We start from the raw sequence: 25,656 nt of genomic DNA, 5'->3' as shown, positions 1-25,656 counted from the left end.
TTTTACCGTCAGATGGCTTCGAGTTCGTCACGTGACATCCGGTATCAGATCGTCTGCTTCTGCTAGTGCTATTCCACTTCAGTTCAGTATTCAATTCATGGCCATTAACACAAAGAAACGAGAGCAAGGAGAGCATGTTTGTGAGCTTGCTTGTCAATCAGGGTGTATGAACGCGTCAAGGTGATCACCAGTGAACCAGCAATTTTCGTCAAATCGTCAGTAGCCAGTACGAAAAGAATGTCATATAGACTGACATACTTTTTCTAAATTTTTTTAAAACTTATTTTATAGAGATTGATTCGGAGTTTGATTCCGATTCAGCATCAACAAGTTGATGACTTTAATTTAGTTTTGGTTAGACTTTGGACTAAGCATTAGGCATTTGGAATAGGGTGGTTTCAAAGAAGAAAGAAAAATCTTATTAGTTCCGGTTCATGGGTTTCCTCACGAGGACGAAGCAGGTTAAACTTCCCGTTTAACTTACAGTGAGTAATTAGTAATTTTTAAATTGAATTGGCCTTTAAAAAATGCGTTTTTTTACTGCTAGTCAACAGGAATCTCTTGGGGCCGACTGCACGTTCTTTTTCTTGGCCCTGGGAACATATTTGCAAGTATATAATTTAAAAGTTAAATTGAATTTAGCGTTAATAAAATAATAACGTATCGCAGCGCTGTGCAGCGATTATCGATTCCAGTGGGTGATCAATTCGTCAATTGCAGACTACAAATCGTCTGCTCATCGCTGTCCTTTTCCCCACGTTTGTCACCGTCTTTCAGAGTTTCATCTTCTACTTTCAACTTGTAAGTAAAAACCAATTCACGAAAACCAGTTATGATTTTATCAAAAATTTATTCAAGTTTGTACGATTTAAGGGTGAAGAATGGGAAGCAAAATGGATAATGAAATGGGGATGTCAATTTTGAGCTCAATTCTTCACCGCATGTCCTACCCTAACATGGTGGTTTCCAAGGAAGATGGCTTTTCCGAAACCATTGACGTCAAAGACCTCCACAGTTTGTTGCTGAAAGGATGCCAAAGAAATCAGAGAATCCCTCAAAGCTCAAATCTCACTCTGGTGGAGCGTGAATGTTCAGAAGGAATCGTTATCCAAGTGAAAACATTGACTGGCAAAACCATAAACATCAATATAAAGGTCACAGCATGTGCCAGAGATGTGAAGAAAAAAATTCGGTCCAAGGAAGGTATTCCCCTTGACCAACAGCGCTTGATTTTTGCAGGCAGACAACTGTTGGATGAAGAAATATTAGATCATGTCGGAATCAAGAATGACAGCACTTTACATCTTATTCTCAGACTTCGTGGAGGAGGACCAGGAATTCTACTGTCTGCCGATGGATTATTGGATGAAAGGTTCCATTTTGATTTCACCTCAGTTGTCGACAAAAAGGCATACAGCCGAGGTGGACTGATCTACATTCGTCCATGCGGATGGAAACGTTTCGCCTTGAAAGTCGGCGGCAAGTACAAGGACAACACCTGGCTGCTGGGCAAAGGCAAACGACCCGATCCTTTCTCATCTGCCGAAGAAGAATGGCCCGTCTCGTACCATGGAACGTCGTACAACAACGGCCTGTCCATCGCCGAGGAAGGATACAGATTGAGCCAGTGCAAGCGATTCAAACACGGATTCGGCATTTATTCGACTCCCGAAATTGATGTGGCGTTCAAGTACGCCGAAACGAGGAAACAAGCAGATGGAAAAACGTACAAGGTCGTCATCCAAAATCGCGTCAACCCCAAGACGTTGATCAAAATCGACAAAGTTGAGACCAAAGTCGGTGAATATTGGATCTCGCCGAGCGAAGAAGATATTCGTCCCTACGGTTTCTGCACTCGAGAATGTTGAATTTCAATTTGGTTTTAATTAATTGATTTTTTTGTTGGAGCACCAACGTCTTTTGTAACCTAGACTTTTAAACTAAGAACAAAACGATGTTTCCGTTTTCTTATCTTTTGCTTATTCTTCATTTAAAAAAAAGTAACATTTATCAAATAACTTTTGTTTTTTCTTTGACATTTTAGAAGAGAGAATCAGTTGTTCTTAATTTAGCTGAAGTTGCCGGATGACCTTTTCTAAATCCCCTGATTATCCGGATGGAAGGGCTCTATCGAAATTACTTTCTAATGGACTAACAGCTTATTATTACTGAAGGATTTCAAAATTGGCTTTCATCAATTTCTTCACTTCTTTGCCGATAACAGATAGTCAAACCCATCAAGGTGTGATGTATTTGCCGATGGATTTATCCAGCCATTTGAGACACAGCGATTTACTTCTCAAATGGCCTCTTATATTGCTGCCTGAACTACAAGTAAATATGTTCAACTTTTTATTCTTATTCAAACGTTTTCAAAGTCTAATAGGATAATGAAAAGACGGGAGTAGTCTCCTCTCAGATAATGATTTGTAGATCATATCACATTAGCGCTAACGTTTTATTTTAATCTTAGGCAATCACTGGTAGAGTGGTAGGATATTTACTATTTAGTAAGTCACTCCTAGAATTTAAGCAAAAACAGAGATTTAAAACAGCTTTTTAACCTCGGTCTGCCTTTACTATCATTTGATATTCACAGACAACTTTGTTAACATTTTTGGGCGTTGAAGTTTTCCATCTATTAAGCTTGTCGTAGTGCACGTCATCGTTTTCATTCTCTAGGGTCATCAGTGTGAAAAAATTATTATATTTTCAACGCTTAATTAAGGAGTGTGTTGCTAAGTCAGAATTCAGGTGCATTAATATTACCGTATTGACTAAATGTATTAAAGTCATGTTTTTCTAGTTCAACTTTTATTTGAATAGAATTATTGGTGCTTTAGAATATAGCTAGTGGTGTTATTCAGTCTAGTTGACTAGTTATCTCTAGAGACAGGTGGCCTAATTGTGTTCGCTACATCTTCTTATGTGAATGAACTCGCAGCTCTAGGCGTAAAATCAACTGTACTTTCAAATGTATGGAAAAACCCACGTAAGAAAATTCCTGTTGCCGCAGTAAATCACTAACCTCTTCCGCTTTTACATTAAATCTGATAGGCGGGGACTAGTCATAAATTCCAGTCAGCTGAAAACATCATATCGATACTTAATTTCCTACATTTTCTAAATATTTCTTTCTAGTAATATTAAATTACATTTGAAAATGTTAGGTCAGTTCGAAGAATTTCATACTCAACCAAATTCCACCGTTATGGAATTTATTTTTTCTTAGTAACAAACTTTACTCAGTCTTTGAAGTTTGAACTCAATTTTCGCCAATAATTCTTTTCTGCCAAACAATTAAATTAAATACCCTATTAAGTTAATAGTAGTGGCAGTGCCGACTGTTTCAGTATTTTGTAAACAGAAAAATGTTATAGAATAAAGACATGGTTACCATAGCAGCGCAGTCGTTAAATACTTGGGGATTTCCTAGACGTTTTCAGTCAAGAACTTGCAAACTGCGGTGATGTTTTAGTTCCGTCAGTCATTCAGGAATAATACTTCCGGTCGGGGGGCATCCTTCAAATTAGTCCGATTCGTTTGTTTACTAGCGGTTTACTATTTGACGACTAGACGGACATAAAAATTCTCGCTCGTGCCCGCCTAATTGTTATTACCTAGATTCTGTACGTGGTGGCAAACGTATAAAAGGAGTGAGGAGACGACAGGTAAGTCACAGAAGAAGCCAAGTCTCTCAGCTGTACGCTCAACTTATTCCGCCATGACCATGCAAATTCCATTGACTTTAATTGTCTGCTGGGCTGGGATTCTCTTCGTTGGATCGGTGGAAGCTTTTTTCAAAAAAGATTTCGGTAAAGACGCCACTTCTTTTGTCACCAGCGTTTCAACGGTGACTGTAACATCAACAGAAAAGGTAACCCAATTTTTTTGTATTATCTCTTTGTTAAATTAACATTCTTTTAACTTTAATTATGTCTAGAGCATTTGTGCTAAATTGGTCAACGTCACCACCGCTTGCCGTCGCCGCCGTAATTTCGAATTCGACAGACCCGAGATTTTGACGTTTGACGACGATATTGACGAGGCCGTAGACTTGGCCTTCAGGAACTCGTTTTACCACAAACAATTCTCTCCTACCAAAACTCTCGGGTAACTATTGACATTTTCAATGAAATTATTTCTTTCTAATTTTGATTTCATATTCATTAAAAGTATGGAAGTGACACCATTGGCCGTGCTGCCACACTCTGGACGTTATCCATCGAATCTCTACCCTGGACTCCATTCAACTTACCCCATGTACTCGTCGAGCAGTCGGAACAAGAGCCCAGTCATTCACCCAAGTCTCTACCAAGACGAAGCGAAACTTCAACAGCAGCAGCTTCATCATCAACAGCGCATCTTTTTCTCTGCTCTTTCCCTCGCCAATGTGTTCAACAAGGGCACCGTGACATTCACGACATTTAAAACAGGTAAAATGAATTATTTTTAATTTAAAAAATTGGTCTCACTGTCATTTATTTGAATGACAGAAACCAAAACGGAAGTGAAAACTTTTCAGGCGACTTTTTTCGTCGTGAGCTGCACCCCGAATCCCTTCCCCTTCAGTGTCTGCTCGGCCAAACGCTAAAAGTTTAACTTATTAAAGTAATCTTATTAGAACAGCCTTGTCTGCGTTTTTAAACTAATCATGAAATTCGTTTTAGTTAGTTATTTAATATTTATCGAGATTTGTTATTTAAATATTTAGCAACAATTCGGTAATGGCAATAATTTTTAAAATTTCTGTAGTTGGGATGTGTATGCCATTTCCATTATTTCAAATACACGATCCTAATATTTTCAGACATATAACCGAGCTGTTATCCATTTGAATTATCTAAATAACCTTCCTCGACAGATTGATTCGATTTCGTAAACTTTGATTGCAGCACTATTTGACGAATTTCTGTTCCTTATTATTTAGACTTGTTCCTTTTCTTCCCCCGTCCGTGGAAGCCTTGGGTAAACGCCTTTACTTTAGTCGGCCTTTTCATGGATTTTAAATTTCACGTAACGATTGGAAAGGGAGGGGACGACTAACAGGTGCCAAGGAGGTAGAGAGATGAAATTTGATTATGGCCGACGATTTGCTTACCACTTCTTTCGTTTTCTTCCGGTTAATGGTTGTGGGCGTTGTCTGTTGTCACAAAATCTTTCGACTTATCGTTATGGAGTGCAGCAGATGCGTGTTTTTCATTTTGTGGTGACGTTGGTTTCTTTTCTCCTGTGTTCTCAGTGACCATGTTATTTTCTCTGTTCTTCTTAATTTCCAGTTGATTGAAACGGTGTCAGCCAGTGAGCCAGAGGACGTAAATTCGCCCCACGATTGAAGAAACAAATTGATGAGGTGAACGTGAGCATCTTGTTTCCAGGTGAGAGATGATTCTCAGTTAAGTTCAGGAGTAGATTTTAATTTTCTTCCGCTCGGACATTTCTGCCTCATGACGGACGTGCAATCGGCGGATCCCTAGCAAACAAAGCACAAAGTGATTTACAGTGTGGATTGAAACAGCTGTAGCCTCCACATGGCGGGTTGATGATTTCGTCTGGCATCTGAGGAACTCTTCTCATTTGCAAATGCAAATGCCGATGGACAGCAACACGCAGAACGGACAATCGTCGGACCAAGTGAAGACGAAATGCAAGTAAGAGATTTTTTTCCACCTTTCCCCAAGCGACTCTTTGAATGAGTCGTCCCACTATCAGTAATCAATCATGTATTTGTCAGATGGCGTAGTATGTTATTGGCCGCGTTATAATCTTTCTGGTGATTCGCAGCTTTGATCTGGGCGCATAGTTTCACTTCTCTTGCTTGCTTGGTATCGGTACATTATCTTTCAACACTATCACGTCGAATTTGGTTAGCTGCTGATGGCAATTGCATAACGGACGATTTTTCGTTGTGATGCAATTGGGTTCATGTTTTCCATTTCAGTCCATTTGCGTTCCGTTTTGTGCAATCCATGGCGTTTTTTCTTTGGATGTCGTAAAGGAACAATTTCCATAATTCGGAAATTTCAATTTAACTTTGCATTGCCGTTTGGTGAGTTTGACTGTTTGATTGCCGAGTTCGCTGTTCGTTGGAAAAGAAGTTGAAACGACCAGCGATCAACAATATAAAATGATTAGAAAATTTGACCGCATTTTGAATAGCTTTTTAATCGGATACTTTAATTAAACAGTAATGTAATTTGAAAAAATTACCTTTCATGCGTCTATCCCTCCCATTTTGAAGATGCGTTATTCAAGTAATATGTGTCATCTAAATGTTGTCGTTGTGGCGTTTTAGTTTAATTTCCTTTTTACTGGATTTCTTGGAATTGCCTAGAATTTTTTTAATGCGGTCGTGTTTAGAAAAAAATATTTCAATTTCTCTTTCAACTCTTGCCATCCGTCCGTGGCTGCTGTCAGCTCAGAGTTTGGTACGAAATGCGCCGTAGTCGATAGTGCGGCGATCCCTCACCTCCAGGAAGGATTGCGTGTCTCGCAGTTGCTCCAAATTTTGATTCCAGTATGAAATTGACTGTATAGAATTAATTTCATTCCAACATTTTTTTGAAAACGATAAAACATTTTGATTTGAAAAGTCTTATACTTGACAGCATTTCTTTCAAGTTGCTTTTTTTACAAAAGTGTCTTTCTCTCGAAACTTATCTTGATACAACTAATACAGTTACCGCTGAGTTTCCGACTTCATTAAGTCAACACCAACCTAGAAAAGTTTGATAAGTGATGATTTATCAAAGTTTCCGACTTGCCCAAAGAAATACGGCAGTGGCTATATCTAATTAGGTAATAAGTTATGACGTTGGTGGTAAAAGTAAAAGGCACTCGAGATCAGTTAATATCAAAAATCGTTACATAATTACGTTTGACTGTTGTACTTCAGGCACTTTTCTTTGTCTAGTGATGTCGTTATCGTTAATGGTTGAATTTTTTTCTTTCTCTTTTCTCAAGTGTCCAGTCGTATAAAATTCAGTCCCTTCCTTGATCTTCGGTCGCTACACTTTACACCTTTGAACGCGTGAACATTATTTAATATTTATCGTTTCTTGAGAACCTAATGTCGAAATGTTTACTTGACGGGCAAGTCTATTGTGGAAAAGTGTATTTTGACCTGTTTGTTGGATTGATTATCTTTACTAACGTGAACGCTGTTGCATTTCATGTAGCATGCGCCTCTTTATTTCTTTGGTTACGACATTATTCCCAGCGTGCCAACCTTTTAACCTTGTGTACCAACCGTTTTTTCAAGCCACATTGGGGTTGCGTTAGACGACAGGATAAATAATCTCCTTGCTTGCGCTAATCTGACTTTTGATATGCGTTGCCCTAGTATACTTGTCTCCATTTTGACACCACTTTCTATCGACGTTTCGATACTTTAAACACGAATCCGGAATCCCTTGGAGGATTACTCAGCCTTCCCGATATGGCATTAAAAGATCGTTATAATAAAGATCTGGTTTTGAAGCGTTGGGTAACTGTGTAATTGAACATATGCCAATTTGAACTGAATGGGTTTCTGACCAAGTGAATTTCTTTGCCAGATTTAGAAGGTGGAATCTATGAAACCATTTGTTATGTGGGTGCAGGCAATGTCGTGGTACATGTGTCAACAATACAAATTCAAGAGCTGATTAAACTGCAATATTGAAATATTACAGGGAGAACATAAAGCGAGGCTTTGGCTGTAGCCGTCTATTTGACAAAACAGCTTAATTTGCTTAATGCTATCACTATTGGTGTGGATAGTAGGTTAAATCGAATTTTGCCTTCGCTTAACGTTTTTTTATTGTTGTTAGGGTATTTAACGTTTCCTGGTGATTTTACGTTTCCTTTCTTTATTTCGCAAGCGGTGCTCGATTTTATTGCTTAATTCAGCATTAGGGTTTGTCGTTGTAAAATTGAAATTTTTTTTTTTTTATTGCTGATTTTTCTTTTTGATGTAATCTGCCAAACATTTTCTCACTCAGTCCCTTTGCGTTCCGTTTTGCGTATAAACCATGGCATTATTGCCTTCGGTTGTCGCAATTGAGATAACAATTTCAATAACTCGGAAATTTCAATTGTGTGCATCGTTTTTGCATGTTTTAACTCAAAGGGAGATTACGACCGTTTGTTGACTATTTGATTGCCAAGGAGTTAGTCGCTGATCACTGTCCGTTGGAAAAGAAGATGAAGCGATCAAAAAGATAAAATCAACAGCTAAAATAAACAGCTAAAATGATTAGGAAATTTAACGTTTAAAATAGCCATGTTATCGTATACTTAAATTAAACAGTGTAATATGAAAAAATTACTTTTCCATTTGTCTATCTGTCCTATTTTGAAGCTGGCTAAAGTAATATTCGAAGCTAATAAAGTAATATCTCAAGCAGAATCAAGTAATGAACCCAACACCACAACAACATACAATTGGCAGGCGAATTACACTGCTGTGACGGTATGGATTTAAGCTGAAATTTAATTTTAAGTGTAAAAGTATAAAGCGTTCCGCATTTGTTATTTACTGCATATTTATTTAGTATTTAATATTGTGAATGCTGACCGTCGAACGTCTCCTAAGGGGATTTCAACTTGGATTCGTCGCAGGGTTTGCCGATCTATATACCAGGGATGGACCGGAAATAAAAAGAAAATGATTTAGTTATTCTAATCTGTTGAGCTCTGCATGCCTGAGTTTGAATTTCTTATTACTTGCGTGGCGTCTTGCAAAGGACTGGACATTTCTTCACTTTGCCCCTGGATATGTTGCTGTACTCCACTGTTGTCCAAGGAGTCGACATTGGCCGCGTCTTTCTGACTCGGCGGTAGTTCTACGATGCCCAAGTCTTCTGCGTTGTCCCTTTCATCAATCTCAGTTTTTTTTCCATTTGACCGAAATAAGTCGAGAATAGCCGAGTCTTTATTGACTGCCGCTGCTACCAGATGAACAGGAGTGTAGCCATTCTCGTCGCGAATGGCGGGATTGGCTCCGTTTTCCAGCAAGTAGCCAACATTATCCACTCTGTATCCTCTAACTGCATAATGAAGAGCAGTTTGGCCATTTTTGTCACGACGGTTGATGTCGACTTGTTTCGTTTTCAGGATCAGGTCGAGAACGTCGGTTTTGTCTGCACAATAGGCCGCCATATGAAGCGGAGTGGCTCCATTTTGGCCAGCGACGTTGGGGTTCGCTCCTCTTGATAACAGGAAGTCAACGACAGTCACGTTGGATGTTGCCATTGCCCAATGAAGAAGAGTGTATCCAGATATGCCACCGTCATTGATGTCAACATCTTCGTCTTCCAGAAGTAAGTCTAGAATCTCCGAGTGTTTATTTTGTGTCACTGCCACTTGAAACGGAGTGAGGCCTTCGTTGTTCAGTTTGGTAGGATCGGCACCTCTTTCCAGCAAAATTTTAACCTTTTCCACTTTGTTTGCGCGTATTGCCCAAAAAAGAGGAGTGTCTCCATTTTGATCGCGGCTGTTGATGTCGAATTTTCCTTCTTTCAGATTTTCATCAATTTCTTGGTCATTCTTTGCGTTTTCTATTTGGAGGCGATCCAGTGGCGTAAAACAAGAGGAAGAATTTGTGACTTCCTTTTCCTTGAAGAACTCAAGTAAAAGCTTGACGCACTTCGCGAAGACACGGCGTCGGAGTAGGCCTACCTCAAGTATTTTGTCAGCCCAACTTTGAGGTTTTTGTATCCTATCGATTGCCTTCAACCGAGCAGCAATTTCCGCTCCTAGTAAGTTCTTGTTGCTGTAGGCGTGATATAAAAGTTTGCCAGCTTTAATGTACTGGTACAACATGTCTTTATCTTTCATTTTTCGTAAGAAAAAGTCGATGATTTGCATGTCCTTTGCACCGGCTACAGCCACGTGAAGTGGAGTATCGCCATTATTGTTTCGGCAATAGAGATCAGCGCCCTTTTCGATCAAATGCTCAGCTGTGATTTCATTGGATTCCATGGCGGCGTAATGAAGTGCAGTTGATCCATCTGGAGCTTTGTCGTCGTCAACGTGATTTTGAGCTTGAAGGATTAGATCGATGATCTCTGTTCTCTTTCCGAAAGAAGCTGCTACATGAAGAGGAGAATAACCCCATTTGTCGCCAATGTTGGGATTGGCTCCTTTTTCTAATAATTTTTTAACAGCGATGACGTTGGAAACCAAAGCGGCCCGATGTAGAGCCGCTAGTCCATCTCCGTCTACATCGTCAACGTTGACTTTGGGATGAGCTAATAGCAAATCAATGATCTCTGTTTTCAATGTGTACGTTACTGCCACGTGAAGTGCATTCCACCCGAATTTACTGTCGCGCGTTGTTGGATCGGCATTGATTGGATCTTTTAGAAGATGTTTGACCATGTTGGTTTTATCCAACCTAATCGCAAATTGGAGCGGAGTGATTCCCCCGTGGAGGGCGTTGATGTCGTACTTGCCATTCCTCATCACTTTATCAAAACCATAAGTGTTTTCCAAATAAACGAAAATGAATAAAGGGGGCCACCCGGTCACACCCGTTAAGGAATTTATGAGTTGCAAATTTTGGGTGTATTGGTTATTGCATGTCCTTTCATAAGATGCGAGGTATTTGTAACCCTTGTACTTGTATCCCTTTTCAGCAGTCATTTGTTTGCTGGTGAAAGAGACAAAGGACTGACAGTTGGATCCCGCGACATTGTAGAGTTCTTGAATGACTTCATGCTTCAAAAGTATTGCAAACAGATCCTTGATTGAACCTTTTCCTTCCAAATCTTCTCGAATGAGTTTCACTCGTTTTCGTGGTTCGCCTTCCAACTTGTCCTTGACGTCTTCTTTGTTGCGCGATTGTTGCAAGACGATGTGTTTCGTGTTCTTTTCTAAAGAGTACCAATACTCTCCGTCTATTTCACTTGTCGTTTTGAAGACGATGAACACGTGAAATGCCTGCAGAAAATCTGTCGCTGGGCCCATGCTGCTTTGGTGGGTTTCGACTTGAGTGATTTTTGAATTCTTGTCTATGTCTTTTAAAATTCCCAGCATTTCGGGTATTTCAGCTTCACCGAATTGTTGCAAAGTTTCTTCGTTGAGTAAAAATCGAAAGAGCGCTGCTTCCGATATTTCGTGTTTCTCTTTAGGTTTTTTATCAGCTTCGGGCACGAAGAGCCACATTTTCTTGTACTTTCCACCAAACAAACCTTTGCCATTGAAATTAAATTGCCATTGAAACATTACAAAACACACTGCAACGCACAACACAAGCAAGCCACATTCTTGTGTTAATAGCCATTCAATGATGGTGATGGTATGATCATAAAAATAGCTCAGCCATTCGCCGATCATTTTTGACGCTCTATCGTCACTATTTAATTCATCTTTGATGGTCATTGAATATGAATTATCAGAGAATCCGTTGTATGGTTTGGTCTTGAAAAGGTAATCCGACCAACTTGAGCGTTGGTTTGCATTCGTTTTAAAGACTAACTGCTTTGACTGGTCTTCAAAAATGGCAATAAACGTGTTGGGTGATAACGTTGCAATGAGACGTACAATTTCTGATTTGTTCATGTAGGCAAAACAAAATGTTGCCAGAACGCTTACAAAGAAAATGTTTAATGTTTTTTTTATTTGTTTTTTATATGAATTGACAGATTTGCCTAATAGGATATGCGTACTCTTACAGGATTGCTGTGTTGCCGTATGAAGTGGATCAGATAGTTTTTTTTTGCGTTTGCCGCCATTTTTGCTCTCCACTTTTCCATGAGTAAGAAATTTATCCAATTCTGGATTGGAATATTCCTGAATCCCAACTTCAAGTGGAGGAGCATTGTTGCTAGTAGACCTTTTTTTTTCAGCGATGCCGTTTTCCTTCAAACGATTGACAATCTCTTTGGTTAGTCCGTGCTGGTTGTATTCGGCGTAGTAAAGCGCATTTCTCCCATCATTGTCCAACGAATTGACTCGAACTTGCTTGTCGTTGAGAAAAACATCGACGATGTCAATGTCCTTGGCAAAGAATGCCGCCAGATGAAGTGGACAACGGCCATGGCTGTCCAATAGGTTGGGATCTGCGCCCCTTTCGATTAAACGTCCGGCAGCGATGGCATTGGATGAAGCGGCGGCGAAATGTAGGGCAGTTCTCCAGGATTCGTCGCATCCGCCAATTTTCACGTTTTCGTGTGTTAAGAGTAAATCCAATACCTCCGTGTTTTCTGCGTAGATGGCTGCTATTTCAAGTGCATTTCTCCCCGACACATCGCGATTCGTGGGATCGTCTTTTTCTAAAAGATGTCGAATCATTTTTGCCTCGCAAGGAATTGCAATTGCCAAGTTTAGCGGGCTGAGTTTGTCATTGAAATAGTCGCAATTTGTCAATTCCTTGATTCTGCCAAACAGGTTGGTATTTTCTAAATAAATGGGAAGGAATAATGGATGCCATTTAGATACACCTGATGAAAGAGTTTGAATTAAATCCAACGTTTCGTCACTTTGATGTTCCTTGTTGTCTCTCACCGTGATGGCTTTGCTGACAAAAGTGACGAAGGATTGACTGTTTGAACTTTTGTTTAGGTTGAATTCTTGCATGACTTGATGGATCCAAAGGATTGTTAAAAGGTCCTTGATTGAACATTTTTCTACCAAGTCTTGAATATTGCATTTGACATTCTTTCGCTCTTGGCTCCCAAACTTGTTTTTGACGGCGTCCTTGTTGCGGGATCGTTGCAGGACGATGTAATCCGCCTTCTTGTCCAAAGACCACCAGTGTACTCCGTCCTTGTCACTGGTCGTTCGAAAAATGATGAAAGAGTGAAAAGCTTTAATTAAATTCGCCACCGAATTGTTGCCATTACTTTGGCAAATTTTAAGTTGTGTGATGTTTAAATGGACATTGAGGTCACCTAAAAGTTTCGTTGTATTACATATTTCAGACTTGGAAATATTCACTTGTTTAATACTTCTTTTGTCGGCTATGTTCCGAATCAACACAGATTCAGATATTTCGATGCCCTTTCCGGGTTTGAGGTCGGAAAAAGGAACGTAGAAAAGTTTTAATTTGTAGTTTTTCATAAGTGGAGCGATTAAGGCTGAAAGGTGCTGGCAAAAACAAACGATTCTTTTCCAGATGGGGGTGTGCATTTCAGACTTGGCCATTTTCATTAAACTGTATTCTTTGATTACTCCGTAGTCTATTTTACTCACGCGATCAATAATTTCTTTTCGCATTCCGTAGGTGTTTTTCTGGGCGTAGGCGATGACATTTTGCCCAAGTTCGTCGCAATAGTGTAGATCAACCTTTTTATTGTCAAGAAACAAATCGATCAATTTCATGTCCTTTGCAAAGAATGCAGCCACGTGAAGTGGAGTAACACCGTGCTTGTCACGTCGGTTGATGTCGGCGCCCTTTGCCAACAGGTGACTTGCCATTTTATTATTTGACGCCATGGCGGCGTGATGAAGGGCGGTAACGCCGAATTTGTCGCAATCATCAACGTCAATTATTTCCTTATTATCAAGTAATAGATCGATGATTATCGGGTCTGTGGCGTAGGATGCCGCCACATTAAGTGGCCAACGGCCAATCTGGTCCTGTTTTTTGGGATTTGCGCCGTAATGTAATAAGTAACGAACGACTGTGGTGTTGGATGCAATGATTGCGTGATTGAGGGCTGTCGTTCCAGTTGCATCACATTGATCGATATTAATTTTCTTAACTTTTAATAATGAGTTAACAATTTCCTTTTCCCGGTTGAATTTGGCCACCGTGTGAAGTGCGTTCCTTCCTTTTTCGTCGCATCTAGTGGGATCGGCGTTGGTTTTTTGTAGGAAATGTTGAACCATTTCAGTTTTATCAAAAAGAATGGCCAGGTTGAGCAGAGTCAAGTTGTTGTACACGCCGTTGATGTTGTACTTTCCGTCTTGCTTTAATCTGTCGAGTAATACCGTGTCTCCCAAATAAGTTGCAACGACAAGCGGATGCCAATCGGAAACATTTAAAAGGAAATCCATTAAATCTGATAATTCGGGGTTCTTTTCTTCAGCAGACAAAGTAGAATAAGTGAAATCTTTCTCGTATTTGTAACCGATTTTCGTGATTTTTCTCATAATCAACGGGATGAATGACTCGCAGCGAGATAAATGACGTTGGTATTTGACATCTATAATCATGTGAATCCATAAAAATGTTAACAACTCTCTCATGCAACCTTTTCCCTCCAGTTTTTCGGCAAGAATTTCAGTTTCTTTAAACTTGTTCTTGACTTCATTTTTGTCGCGGAATCGTTGCAAAACGACTGCGTCTTTCGCGGTCTTTTCTAAGGACCACCAGACTTTTTCAGTTTTGAAGATGACGAAAGTGTGGAAAGGTTCATTTTTAATAGACTTACCCCTTTGCCGATCAGTTTCCACTTCGATTATCTTGGATTCGTGGTCGATTTCTCTTAGAATGGATGATTGTGTATTTTGTTTGAGTAAATATTGAAATAGTTCACGCTCGGGTATTTTGTGATCGCCATTCGTGGGATTTTCGTCGACAGAAGGTAAGAAGAAAAGCTCAATAAGCTCACCCTTAAAGATTCCAAGTAGCGAAATGTTGTCCATATATTTCGGTTGGGCTGGCTGTTTTCTGCCAATTTCTGGACTAGCCTATTCCCGCCAAAATTGTTGCTTTCGTTTAACAACACTGTTGAGATGTAACTGTTGCCGTGGTGTTTTTCTTGATGCGTTTTAACCTGAAAAACGCTGGCGAGTGTTGCGAAATAAAATGTGTCGCGTCTAAAATTTAGCTGCCACTCCTTAGTAGGGGTGAAACCGAAGTGGCTTTTCCCGTTCAAGTCCCGCGTTCAGATGACTATACAGCTTCTCTGGGCGTTTCATGTATGCTGACGTGTAACGTGTCTCTATTTTAAGAAACTGTGATGTGAAGAACGATTGGCTTTCCGTCGCGAAGAAATGGTTGTAGACAAAGACCTGCTGCTCTCAAAAGGTTGTATAGTCTGAACGGTTGAACGAGTTACTTATTATTATCACGCAGTAACGCTGATTCCAACCAAATCGAAAGGCCGATGTTGAGCTTTCTTAGATTGGTTTTATGATGCTGTTGACATAACTGGACATCACACGGAAAAGTGCTTTGAAGACTATATACCATTCCGTTCTATATACTGCGCTCAGTCCCGTAATAAAAGCTATTTTGGGTTTCAGATTTAATGGTCAACCGTGCTGTTTATCTCATCCGGACGGTTGGCGAGCACTCTGTCCTCTATTCCATGCTTCTAAAAACAAAAACAAATAGGCTAACCGTTCCGGGCAGTTCTATAAAAAGCTCCAGGTAACACCTACGTCTCGTTTACATTGGCCCAGACGAGCCAAAGACGCTATCACTTCACTCCCTTGTTGCTAAAGAACGGAAACGGGTATCACTACGCAGTACAAGTTCAGACAAACGGTTAGTTTTCTATCACGTTCCAGACAAAACGCATCTTGCCCAATAAATTCACCTTTATTTCTTCATAATAATTTTTCGCTAATCAACATGTTTATAGGTAATTCATAAGAGAATAAGTTATTCTTTATATCTTGTGCATCCGAAAATCCAACAAACAGCAGTCAAGATATAGCAGTGCTGGATGCCTTCCACTTCTCCATGGCGGGGAAAAACGGATCAAAACCCGATGAAATTGTTACGACTATGACAGCCTTGATGCGTGTGACCAGTGCTTGACTCCTAGTTTGCTTTTCCCGAAAAGGTATTTGCCGTTTGCTGTCGTCTCCATGTCACCCCCCCCCCCCCCCACCCTAACCTGAGGGCCACTTTGCAGCACCATTAAAAACTGTTGATGCTCTGACCGATTTAGGTAAAGTATACTAGGGAGCAACCACAACAGTCTTGTGTGTATCGTGTGGCTGAGATTGCATCAGTAGACGAACAATTTCCGACTGTGTCAATAATAACTTTCACTATAGGATTAGCAGCGGTGAGGACGATACCTTTACAGTCAACAGCCGCTTCAGTTTCAACCCTATACATTTGACCTAAAGAATTGATTAAGTCACCGTCACTCGGCCTCCACATCAGCAACCAACAGGTATGTAGTAAACACGCTCCCAGCTCCCTCTCATCTCATTTCATAGCGTTTGTGTTATTTACCGGTATACAATTGGCAAGTATAAGTGTCGATTCCGGTCGATTCACCTTTGCAATTTTGTAATTCCATCACATGTTGGTAATCGTTTGACAAATGTTAATATTTTTCCCAGGGCATCGCCATGGACTACGTTTCATGTGACGAAATCATTGCCACCAAGGGTGATCTCATTGCATTTCGCCGGTTTTTCCTCTGGTTTTTCCTGCGTTTATTTGTGCCGTCCAAGTTTATTAATTATCGCCCGTGGCAATGGCTTGTGTACTGTCATTTTGCTGTCTGCACTGAAAGTGCATCTGTAAGTGGAGAAATTATTCCCAAGGAAATTTGTAACAGGTATGAACTGGCGAATATTTATTGTTTGACGAGCTTTCACCACGGTATTTTAACTGCCTTATTAATTTCATTTTGGCAGAATCACTATAGGCGTTGATACCCCAAAGTGGTTTACGTGGTTTGGTATACGGTTGCCGTTTAGTGTTACTAAACTTGTAGAGAAGACCATGCAAACCCTGTGTGACCAACACGGGTGTCGAGTGAACAATCATGACGAGTTTGCCAGAAAAAAAAAATTGGTCATCAATACACCTGACGATGTTGTTAAAAGGGCTCGGGAGTTTCTCAGGGATAACCAGCATCCCATCATGTTTTACAATGTGCTGATTAAGAATTGTGAACATTTTGCCACCCTGTGTAGGTATGAGAAAGCCTTTAGTCTCCAAGTCCCTGGTTGGATTTCGAAGACGTTCGATTTTATTTTCATGTTGTGTTCCATGTTGTGTTCCATGTTGTGTTGGTTTTTTTATAAGTTCTTTAAACCGCCACCTGGAGTTGATAATACGAGTGTTATCATGAAAGAAGTCAGAGCGAATGAACAAAGAAACAATAATATGCCTATTGAAGAATTGCAGTAATAATTAAGATTATAATTACTTCAATTTTTAGCGTTGCTCATGCCTTAAGATGGATGCCACATTGTTTGTTCAGCGCATTGTTCATTTTATCTCTTCAAACCTCAGTATGGTATAGTAGAAAAATAGCCAAAGAAATAGTCTGTCTGGTGTTATGTTCTATGTAACGCGGGAAAGAAAATTAAAAATTAAATAAAGTAAATTTGAATTCATCTCATCTCGTTCCTTTCTGACTTCTCACAGCATGTTTTATAGCAACCGGCACATCTTTATCCGAGGCGAATATTATTGTGATTTCAACAAGTGAATCAAGTGGTATTAATTCAGCGGTTTCTTTGATATTTTTCGTTGACAATTTCAAATCTTTAAATTTTCAATAAGGTAATGAACGACTCTGCTGTTGCATCCTTCCTCGACATCCTCCTCGACATCCTCCTCGACATCCTTCCTCGACATCCTTCCTCGACGAAGTGCCCGCGGCGTCTTCTAACCTTCCAATCAGAAAAATTGATTAATACCTGTTCCATTCCATTATATGGATTTCGTTTTTCTTCTAGTTAGTAGTTTAAGCGGACTGCGTAGCTCAACTAATTTATTCATTTTGAAAGATCAAGGCTTATCTTAGTAACCAGTATGGGAGTGTAACCATTAATTTACTTTTGTTTGCAACCGTTTGCAACTGCCTTTTCAAACGATTGGTCGGTGAGTAGGATCGATTCCGGGCTCTTCGATTGGACCAGAGTTCCTTGCTGGGACACATTCAGTTTCACATCCTGTCTATCAGTTTCTGGACAGATGTTGCAAAGATTGTTGCAGATTGATGAAAGGTCTCGAGAGTTTCTCAGGCAAAGTTTCTAACAATGTACTCGCCATCAGGCTCACCTCATGCAGAAACACAACAAGAGTAATTATTCAATCCATATTGCTATACAAGAAGGCTTTATAACTCTTATTACATTTTTGTTTCCCTTAAAGATACTTTATTCGCCTTAATTTTCAAAATTTTGTCGAACAATATGCGTATGAACGCGTCAAGGTGATCACCACTCACCAGTGAGCCAGCAAGTTTCATCAGTCAGTAATCAAGCAAAAAGAATGTCATACAGACTGACACAGAAACTTTGATCACACTAAACTTTTCCATCTCTGAAGCTTGTCGTAGCACTTCAACTTTATTTACTTTCTCTAGCGTCATCAGTGCGAAAAAATTATTGTATTTTCAACGCTATATTTATTCATGTTTTACATCATATTCGGTGGACTTGTTTGACTCCTCAGGTTCACGAAAGCGGAAGTAGTACAGTTCCTGCAGTTTTCACCACAGCCGAAAACATTATGCTTTTGCAGTTTATTTCAAGTAGCAGTACTAAATCAAGCAGCGCAACATGCAACAAGACAGGCGACTTACACTGCTGTGTGATGACGGTATGGCATCTCACAGAATCAAATTTTTAAATTTGTTTTTGTAAACAACGTTGTCATTTTCTTTATTTTTGAGCAGACTGTATGGAAGAAGATGCAACAACTCTCGGCTGAAGTAAAGTTCTGAAACACTTAAGTGTTCCAGTTCAACCGTTCCTGCAATGGTTCATCTCCGTTATTCGTCGACAAGACCAAACTCTGGCGTTTATTTTGGGCAATTTCTGTTATATTTGGGTGAAGGTAATTTTTCATTCCTCATTCCAACTAATAAATCTATTTGAACACGAAGGCGTGTGCCATGCATTTCTCTATGCAATGAGATCAAGTGAACTTTAAGCCTTGTAAGCTAGAGGACGCTTGAAACTGGCAATTTATTTCAAAGCCTTGATTGGTAAGTCATCTGGTGTTATCATACCATGAAAAAGTTGAATGCACTTTTATCAACGTTCTAGGTTTGATGGATAAGTAGATTTTTTAAATTTTATTTTACTCGCATTTTTATTATAATTTATGTATACACAATTTTAATAGTCGGAATACTGGAAGCTTCTATGCATTTCTTTATTAGACATGTGCCAAGTAGTTAGAGAGTACGTCACCATTGTATAAGTAGGTAATTCAAAATGTTTGTGAAGAATGTTAACGATTGGGCAGACCGTGCCAACTTGTTTGGGTTATCCTGACTAGAGATGCGTAGCCACAGCCTGGATGGAAGTAATTTGAACTATCTTGGTTATCATTTGATTGTATGTGCTTATTCAATGTGGTTGGCGTGTATTTCGTTATCATTATTCAAATACAATTTCTTTATTATTTTCACGATCGTCTCCGACTGCGACTATGTGTTACTATGAACTAAACTTTAACTTTACTAACTGGCTATTTCATCATTTGCATATTTTTCTTCATTCATAAAAGGCTCGGGTTGGCGCCCTGTCAAAATGGAAAGGAACGATCGTCATTTGTTTTTAAATGTGGAGGAAGAGAGATGAAATGAATCCAAGATGGCCGACCATTTGCTTACCACTCCTCTTCTTTCTTTTCTTTTTACCAATGGTGGGCGGCAAAAATATCAGACGGTTCTCTGTCGTTCTGGAGTGCGGAGGCTCGTTTGACGATTTAAACTGCTAAACTATTTATAAATGAACTTAAATCCTTGGAACAGAAATGTGTGGTTTGATTTTTGTTACGCTGATTTCGTGTGATTTTCTATATCCTGAGTTCGTTTACGTAGTTTTCGTGACCAAATTGACCATTGACTTGATGTCAGCAGACAAAGTTATTTTCACTTTTGCCACGAACAGGTGATGCTCTATGCACGCAAATTCATTTAAATTGAATTGCCACGCCGTCAAAATAAGGTTACAGGCGATTTTCGTTTGTCGTCATTTATTTGATACTTCAGTGATTAATTAATGTTTTCTTCTCTGTAGACTTATTCATGTTATGTGCATCTTATCACAAAGGTAAACGTGTTCTCAGCCATATGGAAGATTCTTATAGTTATTTCTTGTTTGATTATATTTTCATTGGTGATGTGCTGACTGAACTTGTGTAATAGTTTAGCCAATGATTCATATGCGATTTGCTTTATTTCTTTGACCAACAGGTTCTATTGGTGAAGCAACATCTTGAGCACTGCGATCTGGATGAAGAAAATGGTTGGCCCAATCTCCCAACTCTTTGCTGATGTGTGGGCGGACAGATGAAACAGCCTGCACCAAGGTAGGAAGTAAAAACCAGTGTGCCAGCCAAGGTGTGGAAACCCAAACCGTATTTCATGCAAGTTACATCCTCAAAGTCAGTTTTAATTGTTCATTTTTATTCGTAGTTAAACGGCAAGTTAACGATCATCCCCTGCACGTGGAAGTTTCAATAGGGTATGCGCAATTTTTGCACCTCAGTATTTACGTGTTCGGCTAGGTTTTAGTTTAACTTGTATCATCTTATTTACTTTGGTTCTTCTTTAAAGAATTATTGCTTCATTATATGCTAAATCAGTCAAACATAGCTGACGTCTCTTGAGATAAGTAGTGGTATGTAGTGATGTAAATCCTTGCCCAGTTCCCAGTTGGAACAAGTTTCGTTCTAGGCACAACGAGTGAACTTAGAAGTAGTTCATTGCCTGCTCGCACGGTGCCGATGTGTTCGTTATAAAAACAAGTATTCATTTGTTGTCTGTAAAAGCTGAGCTATCTTGATAGTGAGGAGGTGGGTGCGATAGTAGTTACGCCGGTTCAAATTTAAAGTTGCAGAAACCATTTTCTTTATCCTCAGAAAAATCTATGATGGCTGACGTTTGGCCACTAACCAATGGGAATCGAAGGATAAGAGATTGTTGGGCCTGTAAATTGTTGTTTGTTTCTTTTGTTTTGTGGAACTTGTGGTTTTATTTTCGCCATTCCGATGTGCAAGATAGATTTATTATAGGTTTTCATCATTCCTTGTGGAAAACGGGGTCAGATAAAATGTATGACCGTACTTGAATCGAGAATCTCGTGATTCAGGAAAGTTTAATTATATTTTCGCTTCAGTTTTGAAACAATCATGATCGCTCAGATAATAATGATCATTGAATGTGTTGAAAATTTAAAAAGTTTGATTTTTTTATCTTAAAACCGCTTAAAACACTCCAACCCCTCGAACTACCGTTTGATATCAGGCAGCTTTGTGTGAAAAGTGACATGGTGCTATTGTGTCGTTGGTTTCATTTCTTATTTTACTTTGCTATCGCCCGACAAGTTGTTTTTGTTTCTAATCTTGTTCGTAAAATTAGAGTCTTTGCCTTGCACTGTGGTCGTTGTACTTCACAACGTCAAACAGTAAACTTTAAACAAGTATCGTTTCTTGTGGGTGACCTGTCAGAATGTGGGCGTGAGGGGTGGGGGGCGAATGACGAACACAATAAATTTATCCTGGTGGGAATTGTACAAGCACACATTGTTTCTGCCTATGGTGTTGCATGAAAAAAGCCAAAGGGTGTCGTATTGACTTGTTTGCGGGATTGATTAGCTTTTTATCTTATTTTCATTTTCAGTTTTTTTTTTTTCAGTTTTTTATCTTTATATCATTGTTAATCTTGCCTTTTGAACGTTTTGGCTAGTACTTTACCCCGTTTCGACTACTTGAACACAACTTTCTTTCGACGTTTCAAAGTTGCGCTTGACGCAAGACTCCATCCAGTGCTCATGATTAGCGAATGATTATAGAAAATTCGGTGGGAGATATTTCATGTTTTCTCCCTTCGTTTGCCTAGTGACTGATGATTTTCCTTGCGAATGGAATGAATATCTGACGAATGGTCTCCGAAACGATATTACGTGCGCCCACTTTGTTACTAACGAAACGGCCAGTAGAATCCAAGTTTTTCTCATCAACCTGTTGTCGACTAAAAATGTTTTTGGAACCTCTATTCGAAAAACACCAAGAACTTCTTGGTATGATCACCTTTAATTCTTCAAACGCTTTCAAATCAAATGCGATTAAGAGTTTGAATTATTCCCATGTTCGTGTTTATTCGCTCGTTTCCATTTCGATTTGAAGGTCACATCCTTTGTAAAAGGCGACTCGAAAATATAACGAAAATACCGTAACTATAAATTTGTGTGTATTTGTAATCGACAAACCAATTTGAACTGGCACGGGACTATTTTAGAGTGGGGGGATTTCTTTTACAAATGCAAAACAAGCAATATCTGAAAGTGGATTTCCATGTGGGGTACAGGTACAGGTAGCTACAGGATTTTGTGGTTGAGTGGGTGTCGATGTAGCTACAGGACAAATTCAAAGACTTAATTAGACTGTGATGTTGCAATACTACCAAGAAAATGTAGCTACGCTTCGCTTTTGTGCGTGGCTATAGAAGCGTAAGCCTTCAATCTGATGGGATATGTTGGACTCGGTCGTAACACTTAACACACACTCAAAGGCCTTTTTGCAGTACATTGGTCGATCTTTACCTGCGATGTCATTCCCCACATCTCATTATTCTTCGTTTTTTTATCCTTATTGTCTGTCGGGAGAATTTCTGTATTTTTACAGGGCTTGTTTTTTCTTGCGTTATTTTCTCCACCATTTTCTTCTCCATTATTTCCATGATTGATTTCGGGATTCGTTTGTGGATTGGTTTCGGAATTAGCTTCAGGAGGTATAGGTAGTTTCCTGATGATCCCTTTGCTGCGCAAGCGTTGCTCGATTTCATTGCTCAATCCAGCAGCATTGGGGTTTTTAAAGTTGAAAACTCTATCTCCGCCCTTTACTTTGAGTTCTTTATAGACGGTTTTATTTTCCAGGAACAAATTGATGATCTCCATGTCTTTCGCTTGTTGTACCGCCAAATCCAACGGAGTTGTGCCGTGCCTGTCGGCTTGAATGGGGTTGGCTCCTTTTTCTATCAGGCGGCGAGTGGCCGTCACGTTCGAGCCAATGACGGCGTGGTGGAGGGCCGTTCTTCCTTGAGAGTCATCATCATCGAGGCCCCTGTCAGTTTCCTGTGTCTTTTTAGCTTTGAGGAGTAAGTCGATGATGTTGCTGTTGTCTGTGTGTCGTGCTGCCAAGTGAAGTGGAGTCAGGCCGCTGTTGTCACGAGCATTGGGATCTAAATGACAGTTTTTGAGCAAATGGTTGACGGTGGTGACGTTGGATGCCACGGCCGCGATGTGCAGGGCATTTCTTCCCGATGCGTCCGTGTCTTTATTGACTTTTTGATGTTTAAATAGTAAATCGATGATTTTCGTATCGCCCGTGAAGGCTGCGGCCGTATGAAGTAAACTCATACCTTTCCAAGGGATATCTGGATCTTCGTTCTGAAGTAGCCGAGTAATAAGGATCTCTTTTTTGAAATTCGGATTTCGTAGTAAAATCTCGACCATTTTGATTTTAGACAAAAGTATGGCCAGCTGTAGTACAGTGGTGTCGTAAGCGACGAAGTCAACGTCGGTGTATTTCGTGTTTTTGTCATTGCATAAAAAGTTTTCGAGCAGAACCGCATCTCCCAGGTAAACGATGGCAAATAATGGCGGCCACTCTGGAAATTTGGTTAGCAAATTAATGATTGGGTCGATTTTTTGGTTGGAAAGAGAAGTAGAATAGGGCACCGCTGATTCAAACGACGCGATTTGATTGTTTACGAAATCGGATGACTTTTGGTAGGCTTTCTCTATGAATTGAACAAACGTCTGACAGTTGGCTTTGACGACGTGATACTTTTCCGTAATGTTGAACGCCCACAGCGTTGTCAAGAGCTCGGCCATGGTGCCGTGGCCTTTAATTGGGTTTTCACCGATACATTTAACGTTTTTTCGATTTTTTCTCATGAACCTGCTGACGACTGCGACCTGGTTTCGTGATCTCTGCATGACGATGTATTTGGTGTTCTTCTCCAGCGACCACCAGTACTCTTTTTCAGTTCCACCGTCCGTTTGGAAAACGATGAAAGTGTGGTGAATACCTAACCGATCGGATAACCAGTGCATGCTACTTTGATAAATTTCAAACTCGGTGATGTTGGCTTTCTTTTTGAAATCCTTCAAGTAGCGCAGCATGTCGTGCATTGTTTTGTCGAACTCTTTCGATGATCCATCGCTATTTAACTGATCGATCAAATTGGCCGTTTCCTTGCTCAGAAGATGTTGAGAAAGGGCATCTTGAGATATTTCATCGAAACTGTTGCTCTTGTTCAGATTGTAATTTGACGATGGAGGCTGTTGGTCGGCATTCGGTACGTAGAGGATCTTTTGCTTGGACTGGACTCCAAATATGCCAGACTGGGACGCTAACTTTTCAATTAGTTTTACGGTAAAGAATTTGGTGAAATTATCAAGTCTACTGGCGTATTTGGGCATGTAACGCTTAAGAATTCCAAGTATATTTGGATAGGAAATGTAAAGTAATATCACTACCAACATCGTAATGCAAACCAACAGTCCTATAGAACCCAAAAATCTGCCGACGATCCAAACAAATGTCTCCCATGACAATATCATAGTTGAATTAAAATCACGAATAAGAAAAGAAAATGCAACCGCACGCAATACAAAATTAACGATGATGTCAAGTGTCTTTTCTTCACGTCGGCACGAAAGAATAAACACCAAAGTAAGAAAGCACGGTATCAAGTTTGGCGTTACACTGCTCCTACTGCAACTGAAAATCATATTATTAACGCAGCTTTAGGTGTTATCCCATCACACCGTGAAAGAATTAGATAAGATAATTATTCCCTTTCTTGGCTTCCAAGAGGGTCCTGGGGCGTGGTATTAGAACCCATTTTTCGGATAATTTGCGGGTTTCGTGCCATTTTGTATCTTGATCCTGTCTGTGGTGGGTGGGCGTAGTTAATCGTGTTGGGACGGACATTATGACAAAAAAATATCGCGATCCGTTCAGCGGTTCGTGAGCCCTGTCGATTAAACCGATTTTTGTTTTCTTTTGTTTTGTTTTTGCGGTTTGGATTGAGGGAAGGGATCTGTCGGATTTTTGCCGGGGGTGGGAAGGAGTCAATTTTTGGAGTGGAAGGAATGGGTGGGGAGGAGGCCTACCCCCTCCTATAGTTAGAGTCGTCTGTTCTCACACACACGAAAAAATCATGAGTCATATGACTTAACATCTTTACCTTAATTGCTACATTGTTGAGATTGTGATTTATTTGTATCGAATTTTGAGTGAAAACTAACCATTTGTATCGTCTTTATATTTCATATTAGTTTGATGGTGATTCATCTTTAACAAGAAATCTGGAAACAAAAGTTCTTGCGGTCATTTCTTCAAATTCGACGGAAGCCAACATTGGACGACTCTATTCCTGCCTGGACTAAATGACTCAGTTGACAAAAGTCCCAACTGATCCAGGGTGGACCGACACGGCTACAAGTGTCAGGCTATTACTCGGCTAATAAACAGTGGCGTGTCTGGGGATGGCCAATGGCTGGTCTCTTTGGCTTCTTCCGTGTTTCCAATTTTCACTGATGGACAGTTCACCAAGCGATGCAACAGTCATACAGGAAAAGGAGACTAAAAAGCAAGTAAGAGAGTCTACTTGATTTTTCTTTTTTTTTGGGGGGGGGGGAAACTTTGGGTTATCTAATCTGTTTAGAAAAAACCTTTGACCGTAAAAATATTCCTTAAAAGGCTTATGCAGCTAGTCAATCAACTCGTTTGAATGGAAATTACAAGGGAATTTGGATTTGCTGTTGGGTCACATGCCC

General features: G+C 39.8%; 4 protein-coding genes and 1 long non-coding RNA gene across 13 annotated transcripts; 3 read left to right on the top strand and 2 right to left on the bottom strand.

Annotated features, from left to right (window-relative positions):
• Nucleotides 1–75: 75 nt before the first annotated feature.
• Nucleotides 76–1,971, top strand: LOC124208918. Of its 5 annotated transcripts, none has more exons than XM_046606782.1 (5): nt 76–226; nt 292–485; nt 548–607; nt 670–801; nt 859–1,971. In XM_046606782.1, the coding sequence occupies exon 5, from the start codon at nt 882–884 to the stop codon at nt 1,866–1,868; it is 987 nt and encodes a 328-aa protein (XP_046462738.1). In that variant the 5' UTR covers nt 76–226; nt 292–485; nt 548–607; nt 670–801; nt 859–881; the 3' UTR covers nt 1,869–1,971. The 5 variants fall into 5 exon arrangements, with proteins under 5 accessions (XP_046462738.1, XP_046462739.1, XP_046462737.1 ...); XM_046606783.1 differs by having other exon boundaries at nt 548–611; nt 874–1,971; XM_046606781.1 differs by having other exon boundaries at nt 548–611.
• Nucleotides 1,972–3,273: 1,302 nt separating this feature from the next.
• Nucleotides 3,274–4,818, top strand: LOC124208914. The gene is made up of 4 exons (XM_046606776.1): nt 3,274–3,877; nt 3,944–4,113; nt 4,177–4,436; nt 4,497–4,818. Exons 1-4 carry the CDS (start codon nt 3,725–3,727, stop codon nt 4,592–4,594), a joined length of 681 nt encoding a protein of 226 aa, XP_046462732.1. The 5' UTR covers nt 3,274–3,724; the 3' UTR covers nt 4,595–4,818.
• A 1,215-nt stretch (nt 4,819–6,033) lies between these two features.
• LOC124208913 lies at nt 6,034–14,850 on the bottom strand. Its single transcript, XM_046606775.1, has 2 exons — nt 8,707–14,850; nt 6,034–8,612 (listed from the first exon to the last, which is right to left on the bottom strand). The coding sequence occupies exons 1-2, from the start codon at nt 14,572–14,574 to the stop codon at nt 8,571–8,573; spliced, it is 5,910 nt and encodes a 1,969-aa protein (XP_046462731.1). The 5' UTR covers nt 14,575–14,850; the 3' UTR covers nt 6,034–8,570.
• Nucleotides 14,851–15,296: 446 nt separating this feature from the next.
• Nucleotides 15,297–17,241, top strand: LOC124208912. Of its 5 annotated transcripts, none has more exons than XR_006880705.1 (5): nt 15,297–15,421; nt 15,519–15,830; nt 15,940–16,061; nt 16,234–16,454; nt 16,534–17,241. It is a non-coding gene; the product is annotated as an uncharacterized LOC124208912 (long non-coding RNA). The 5 variants fall into 5 exon arrangements; XR_006880702.1 differs by having other exon boundaries at nt 15,301–15,421; nt 15,519–15,722; XR_006880703.1 differs by having other exon boundaries at nt 15,303–15,518; nt 15,580–15,722.
• Nucleotides 17,242–22,041: 4,800 nt separating this feature from the next.
• On the bottom strand, nt 22,042–24,603 carry LOC124208903. The gene has a single exon (XM_046606763.1). It carries the CDS (start codon nt 24,433–24,435, stop codon nt 22,363–22,365), a length of 2,073 nt encoding a protein of 690 aa, XP_046462719.1. The 5' UTR covers nt 24,436–24,603; the 3' UTR covers nt 22,042–22,362.
• Between the last annotated feature and the right edge of the window lie 1,053 nt (nt 24,604–25,656).

This window comes from Daphnia pulex, chromosome 12 (assembly GCF_021134715.1).
Source record: "Daphnia pulex isolate KAP4 chromosome 12, ASM2113471v1".
NCBI lineage: Eukaryota > Metazoa > Arthropoda > Branchiopoda > Diplostraca > Daphniidae > Daphnia > Daphnia pulex.
Note: the sequence above shows the minus strand (reverse complement) of the source record. Positions and strands in the feature narration are given on the sequence as shown.

Bases quoted from the DNA above. Each gene is read 5' to 3' on its own strand.
- LOC124208918 (XM_046606782.1), top strand. From the start codon at position 882: ATGGGAAGCAAAATGGATAATGAAATGGGGATGTCAATTTTGAGCTCA.
- LOC124208914 (XM_046606776.1), top strand. From the start codon at position 3,725: ATGACCATGCAAATTCCATTGACTTTAATTGTCTGCTGGGCTGGGATT. The intron at 4,114-4,176 runs GTAACTATTGAC...ATTCATTAAAAG, and splicing joins TCTCCTACCAAAACTCTCGG to TATGGAAGTGACACCATTGG. The intron at 4,437-4,496 runs GTAAAATGAATT...TTTGAATGACAG, and splicing joins ATTCACGACATTTAAAACAG to AAACCAAAACGGAAGTGAAA.
- LOC124208913 (XM_046606775.1), bottom strand. From the start codon at position 14,574: ATGGACAACATTTCGCTACTTGGAATCTTTAAGGGTGAGCTTATTGAG. The intron at 8,613-8,706 runs GTAATAAGAAAT...CCTGGTATATAG, and splicing joins CTTTGCAAGACGCCACGCAA to ATCGGCAAACCCTGCGACGA.
- LOC124208903 (XM_046606763.1), bottom strand. From the start codon at position 24,435: ATGATATTGTCATGGGAGACATTTGTTTGGATCGTCGGCAGATTTTTG.